The 7538-nt window shown below is 38.0% G+C and overlaps 1 protein-coding gene across 1 annotated transcript; it reads left to right on the top strand.

The window, feature by feature from the left end:
- Window positions 1–5314: 5314 nt before the first annotated feature.
- LOC115683094 (PTI1-like tyrosine-protein kinase At3g15890) lies at window positions 5315–7186 on the top strand. The gene is made up of 4 exons (XM_030607519.2): window positions 5315–5373; window positions 5486–5630; window positions 5776–6038; window positions 6442–7186. The coding sequence occupies exons 1-4, from the start codon at window positions 5315–5317 to the stop codon at window positions 7079–7081; spliced, it is 1107 nt and encodes a 368-aa protein (XP_030463379.2). The 3' UTR covers window positions 7082–7186.
- Window positions 7187–7538: the final 352 nt, after the last annotated feature.

Genomic DNA, 7538 nt, shown 5'->3' with positions numbered 1-7538 from the left:
TTTTCTCGTTGCTTCTACTTCAGGCTTGCCATACTGGGTGCCTCGATATAGCTCGGCTGCAATCGAAACTTGATGAAGTGCTTACTGACTACTGAGTGAGAGATATGGTTTTTGCTAATTGACTGCAATGAACAGTTCATTATTCTTTTAGATTTCCCTTATCATTGCACCTCTTGGACGAAGAATTATGCGCGTAATTTTTCTCTTGTGTGCACAAGAAGTAAGTTTTCAATCCTACAAGACTTGGGTTTTCAAGAACTTTTGCAAGGTTTGTTCTCAATCAGATTTTTTTTTTGGGTCAAATTCTCAATCAGATTGGTAGCATCCAAGCTAAATCGTTTTACAGTTAGCGCACCCAAATCGTGCTTCTATTATCTAGATTCCTCATCATTAATTTATAATTGACTGATAAGAAGCTGCTTGCAACATTGGAATTAGCTATTGGTAACAAAATGTGAGATAATTTTGTTAGTTATAAAAACTTTTAATGGAAAATGTTCAGTTTGTAAGGCGGTAGAGACTAGAGAGTGCAGTTAGATTGGATGCTAATTGGTTTGTCTTGGTTGCCAGGGTTATCTTATATCCACGCTGATGAATCCTAATGTTAAATCTCAAAGAAAATTTGAAAACTGAAAGGAATATATAGCAAAGTGATAGTTAGAAGAAGTAGCAGATTCCATATATTTGGAGAGGGTTGTTACTGTTGCCTTTGCTGATTTGATATAGACTTACTGACTTGGTACATATGCACACGTATGCGTGTGTGCAAAAGAGAGAAGTTGCTACTGCTCTCTCTCTCTCTCTCTCTCTCTCTCTCTCTCTCTCTCCCTTGTTGCCTGTCAATGAGTCAATATTTCGGACCTTGTTATTCCTATTCAAAGAGTGCATAACTGCATGGATAAGCTCACACTAACCTGTCAATAGTATTTGGAGAGAGATTTCTTATGAGCCCATTATTGATAAACTATTAAATTTTAGAATATGGTTGGAGTGCCTAAGTTGCATGAAAACACTGAAATTACACTGTCCCCATGAGAACCTATTCCGAAAATTGAATTCTTTTGTGACTAAGCTAGTTTGTGGATTTTCATGTCATTTACTGGCTTATGCTTCTTAGGATGAAGGCAGGTAGGTTTCAAACTCAAGGCTTGATTGCAGAATTTCACTGTCCTTGTGTTTCGCTAGGGTTGTGTTGACTGTTGATCACCATGGACTTTCTACAAATGTTTTGAAGTCAAATCGTGACTTATGACACGGGTCACGTTTGTCAGATCGTAGTACATATAAACAATGGTCATGGCTGAAGACATTAAATATAGGTGCTCCATATGTGTGTGCTTCCAATACTTTTCACTCTTTGAATTGCTGTGATCCTATGACTTGTAAAGTAGCAAGTGGTGGTGGAAATTAGTGTGTAAATTAAAAGGTCGGTAACCAGTTAGTTTTATTCCATGTTGTGCAGAAAAAGTTTCAGTTGAAAGTTAGATAGTCATCATATGTACCATGTATATTTATGTGCACTCACCATTTAAAAGTCATCACGTAACATACTACATGGATCATGCTGTTTTTTTTTTTGTGCCGTTGATTGTACATATTTCTAAATCTTATGTTAGGGTTTGCAAATGGCGTTTGCATCTAAGCGAGATAAACTCGTCGTTAGTCTCACGATTGTTCATACATTAAAGATTTATGGTGATCCTCTTGCTCATGTTTTACAAAATAGGCGACTCTTTTAAGTTGTTGATCATGAAGGGAAATAGGTCTTTTTGGCCATATATATATAGAAGTATCTTCCTCCATACTTTATGCATATTCAGACCTAATGAGCTAATGAAAAATAAATTAACTGATGTGGTTGAATTCTAAGCAAATTTGTCTTCGCAGCTATACATGTATTCGATAGAGTGCCAATAGTAAAATCAACAACAAAAAAGTATTAACTTAGCTGGAAAAGTCTGGTTTGATTAGCTATTGAGATGAATCTTCCCTTTCGATTCTTATGTTCTGGAAAGCAAAAATATTCAACTCATGCCCTTTACATGGCATTTTCCTTCGAGATCTCTCTATGGTTTATAGCCTGTTTGCTCCTTTTTCGACGCCCCACATTCATCACTATTGATTGGGTAGTTATAGTTTAGAAAGCCAACTAACCATCCAAACCCATTGGCGATGGATGTAAAAGAAAGAGCACACGGGCTGTGTACTTAAAATATTTTATGTTTCATCTTCATGAGTTCATTTCTAAACATTTTTTTCTCTGTGTTATTGCAACCGACGACTTTGAAAGTGCAATTTTGCCAGCACAACAAAAGTCTAGTAAAAAATAAGGATAAGTACGCTTAAAGTCCTAAAACGTATTATGAAAGTGTAATTGAATTCTAAAACTTATAAAAAGTGTAATCAAGTCGTAAAACTTGTCAAATTGGTGCAATCAAATCCTTCCGTTAACTTCATCCAACTTGGCTAATAAAAAATGCTGACTTGATTTTTTTTGTTATTTTGTCTCTCCTATGTGGCACTGACGTGGCTAAAACATAAAAGAGAAGGCTTAAACAACGTCGTTTTGGTCCAAATATGATTTTTTAATCTAAATATGATTTAAATTATATTGAAAAAATAAATTAAATTAAAAAAAGCCATGTGAGTTCGTTAGCCAAGTCATACACAGTTTACGGAAGGACTTTATTGCACCAATTTGACAAGTTTTAGGATTTGTTTGTACTTTTTGTAAGTTTTAGGATTTAATTGCACTTTTGTGACAAGTTTTTTTGTAACTTGCCATGATTCAAGTAAAATCAAAAAGCTCTTGGGAATTAGTATCATAGGCATGTGATGTTGCCCAAAACTTCCCTCACTTCAAAACTTGTGGTCACACAAAGCAGTTGCAACTTATGTTGATGGGTAACATGCTTTTCAATAGAAACAATTTGTCGAGAAACAATGTAAAAGGAGTTTCTATAGCTTAGTACAAGTTTTGTAACTTCATTATTCAAGGATAATTATCAAAAAAGTCCTAAACCTATTGTATGAGAAAGTTACTGAAAAAGCCCTAAACCTATTGCGTTTGTTCCAATTTAGTCTTAAATCTTTCAATTTGGTCAATTGATTCCTAAACCTTTTGACAATTTGCCAATGTAGTCCATCTGACTAATTTTCGCCAGAAATCGCTGACATGGATGCCAGCCGTCCAACGTGACACTGCCGCCACCGATGTGGACAATTTTTACAATTTCTTTTTAAAAATTCATTTTTTTGAATTATTAATTTTCTTTTCTTTTCTTTTTTCTCTTTTCTGTTTTCACTTTGTTGCAACCAGTGAGGGCCTGGCAACCCTTGTCAGCCATCGTTTGTGGTTGGTCTCCAGCCATCACTTGAGATCGGCCACCGGCGAAAAGGAAAGAAAAAAAAGAAGATAAAAAGAACAAAAAGTTTGAAATTTGTTTAAAAATTTGTCCAAGTCAGCACTAGCCATGCCACATAAAATGGCTGGTGCTAATTAGACCACCACGTCAGCATTTTCCGATCAAAATTGATTGGAAGGATTCAATTGGCAAATCGTCACAAGGTTTATGAATGAATTGGCATAATTGAAAGGTTTAGCACTGAATTGACACAAGTGCAATACATTTACAGCTTTTTTGGTAATCTTCCCCCTATTGTATGGATGCCAATTTAGCCAGTTTAGTTCTAAGCATTTTGACGATTTGCCAATGTAGTCATGCTAGCCAATTTTGATTGAAAATCACTGACATGGACGTCGGTTGTCTAGCGCTGACGTGGATAATTTATGTAATTTTTTTTAAAAATCTTATGAACTTTTCTCTTTTCTTCCATTTTTCTTTCTTTTTAAAAAAAAATTAGAAAAATAAAAAAGATTATCCATGTCAACACCGGCCATGTCACGTGGGGTAGCTGGCATCCATGTCCGTAACTTCCGACCAATTAACCGGAAGGGCTATATTAACAAATCGTTAAAAGATTTAAGACTAAATTGGCCAAATTGAAAAGTTTATGATTGAATTAACATCCGTACAATAGGCTTATGGCCTTTTTGTTTTTGGAAATTTTCCCTTATTGTTCATTGATATATTTGACTGCCTTTACGCTTGTATGAGCTCATTCTACAGCACATTGTTACCATACCAATTTTCTTCTGACAAAGTTCCATTTATATGAACCTCTATCTAAGCACTAAACGTTTACAAATCCAGCATTGATGCACAAGCTCAAAAGTGGGAGAAATCTCCTCTTATTGGCCATTGGAAACCATATGGAATGGATGGTCATTAAGTCCTTTTAATCGTTCAAACATCTACGAATCAGCCGTATGTTTGAGAGTGCTATATATTTCGTCATGGTACTAAAGGGTTATATTAATCAGTGGGGTCTGTGGTCTATTCCGCATATACCTCCTCTTTTCACACCTCCAATGACATAAAAAGCTGGCTGATCAGCAGCTGGATCTAGCATATTCTAAACCGCTTTTGTCCCCATTTCTTCAATCGCACTCTCAAGTTGCCTCCTAAAAAATCTCCTAATATCTTAAATTCCACAGGCGGATTAATCCCTATCTCTATTGTTATCGTTCCACGTTCAGCTGCATTTCCTTCACATCGTTGAACAAACTTAGCCACAGGCCCGCTGCTAATGATTCCATTCGTAATTGTATTATGTCTGACCTGTTCTATGTTGATTTGATCCGATATACTAAACAATTCAAAACGTCACTTTCCCTAATTGGGTCGTTGTCCAACCCATCAATGGGTGGCTTCTCAATTAATTCTTTTAAATATGGACGAGATGGATTGCTCAGTCAAGCTTGTAGCGGGCTGATATTGTCAAGGGTTTAAAATTAAAGAATGACGCCATTGCTCCTTGAAATCAAATTCGACATTATTCGAGAACGCCAAATTAATGTACGTGTATCGTAGAACATGTAGAATAATGACCCAGAATATCTCTGCGAGAAACTAATAAAGAAATCTGCCAATTCCAATGGCAATGCTTGGGCATTACCCAACAAATGCTCCGGACACCAGCTTGAAGCTTTCAAAAGAAAATACGGATTCTTGTGTTTCTTTCTGTTCACATTATCGACTCCATTCCAAAAACTTGACTTCCAAGGCTGCCCTTTTGTCTTCACCATAAGGCTCTTTCAGTTTTGCATAGAGATATCAGGTTGCAATTGCGTTTTGCTTTCTTCTTGCTTGATCATCTTGTTGTTTTCTTCATCCTCCTCTCTTATCTTCCTTCATAGAGATTAATTCCTTCTTTTTGGCCTTTGCCTCTTCACGAGTTTCATTCCAGTAGGATGATGTTCTGGGGATGTTGTTGTTGCATCTCAAAATTTAAAGAACAGCCAGAGATCAGGTAAATTTTTAATTGACTAGTTACCTATCTTCTGCAGCTATTATGTCGATCGAGTTCGAATGAATTTGCTTTGTTTTGACGACTTTTCGCTCTTTCGATGTATTTTTTGAAGTGTATGCAAGAATACGGACTATCCATGGGAAATTTACTCTCTCAGGGAGTTGCTACACGCGACTAACAACTTTCACAACGACAACAAGATCGGCGAGGGCGGTTTCGGAAGCGTTTATTGGGGTCGAACAAGTAAAGGCGTAGAGGCAATCATGTCCATTTCTTCTGTTTCTATTTGAGATTATTTCCCTTGTTCCACGAGTAATAATAATGAAAACGTGGCCTCGGTGAGACTAGTAGAGACTCCTATAAGCTCTATGAATCGATCTTAAACTCGACTGAATATTGCAGATTGCGGTGAAAAGACTCAAAGCGATGAGTGCAAAGGCCGAAATGGAATTTGCGGTGGAGGTGGAGATTCTTGGCAGGGTGAGGCACAAGAACCTTTTAGGGTTGAGGGGATTCTACGCAGGTGGCGATGAGAGGTTGATCGTCTATGATTACATGCCTAATCATAGCTTAATAACTCATCTCCATGGCCAACTCGCCGCAGATTGCTTGCTCGATTGGCCACGAAGAATGAGCATTGTGCTCGGATCAGCTGAGGGTTTAGCGTAAGTAATCTCATTCAATCGCTACCAAAGTAACCTAGTTACGCCTCATAGAATCATCACTAGAAATTCGGATTTATGGTTATGTTCGAGTACAAATAGTCCTCCAAACATGTTTTTGACGCTCTTAGGATTTATGCTTGTCCACAGCTATTGAACTTTGTGCCTTTACATTTCGACCAAAAAAAGAAAATTTGTGCCTTTACATGGTTAAGGAATTATCATGAGGCTAGTCCTCACAAAACGTCCATTAGAAATTTAGAATCATTAGCCATCGCATTTTAGGAACATAATTCAGTCTAGATTTGCAACTTCCTCATGGAAATTAGGTTTCTCAGCACCTTCTAGATCTGAATTTTCAATACATTCTGCTCAAATTTTAACCGTCTTCTTTTGCTAATTTAAGGTACTTGCATCATGAGGCCAATCCTCACATAATTCACCGAGACATAAAGGCGAGTAATGTCCTTCTGGACAACCAATTCCAAGCAAAAGTTGCGGATTTCGGTTTCGCTAAACTTATTCCAGACGGCGTTACTCATTTGACAACAAGAGTGAAGGGAACACTCGGCTATTTGGCTCCCGAATATGCGATGTGGGGAAAAGTTTCGGAGAGCTGCGATGTCTATAGCTTTGGAATATTACTCCTCGAGATAATCAGTGCCAAGAAGCCACTGGAGAAGCTTCCCGGCGGAGTGAAGCGCGACATTGTGCAATGGGTCAAGCCGTATGTCCAGAAGGGCGCGTTCGATCACATAGCTGACCCGAGATTGAAGGGGAACTATAAACTGGACCAGCTCAAACTGGCGCTCATGATCGCAATGAGGTGCACGGATCATAACCCCGAGAACCGGCCAAGCATGACAGAGGTCGTGCAGTGGCTCAAGGGAGGTCTAAGGAGGACGAAAGAGATCGGACATGTCACTGGCAAGGCTGAAGAAGATGATGGTGATGATGAGGAGGAAAATGATACAGACTACGAAGGGTATGGGATAGACCAATATGATGACAAGAGAAAAGCATGGAAGGGAACAAAGGTGAGATAGATGATCATTGAGAGACAATCATCATTTGTATTTTGGGTGTCTTTGATGTACTGGTTTTTCTCTTGTCTTCACTCGTCAATGCTTCATCATAAGATCCACGCAAGTAAAAAGCAAACGAACGAGACGACAGAGCTCGACTGATCGGATGCTTCACTGTTCTTCCTCGGCAATCTGTCTTTACTCTCTTTGCCTAAATCTTGTTGGTTTCAAGCCTTCAATTAGAGTGAATTCACTTTATTTTACCCTTTTGAAGGATGACATTTATGTTAACAATCGTTGCAGAGATGTGGACTGATGTATCATACAACTTCCCAACTTGATTTCTGTGGAGTCTGTCTTTGCATCTCCCTTTGTACACTTGAAGGAGTTTCTCTTGCATCGCCGATGTACTAATAACCAGATGGGAAAATGATGAAAATAGTCCCTAAATTTTAATCCAGTGTGCAACGTCATTCTT

This window comes from Syzygium oleosum, unplaced genomic scaffold, assembly GCF_021117445.2.
Source record: "Syzygium oleosum isolate NSW1041296 unplaced genomic scaffold, Sole_v2.1 Sole_v2.31, whole genome shotgun sequence".
Taxonomy (NCBI): Eukaryota; Viridiplantae; Streptophyta; class Magnoliopsida; order Myrtales; family Myrtaceae; genus Syzygium; species Syzygium oleosum.
Note: the sequence above shows the minus strand (reverse complement) of the source record. Positions and strands in the feature narration are given on the sequence as shown.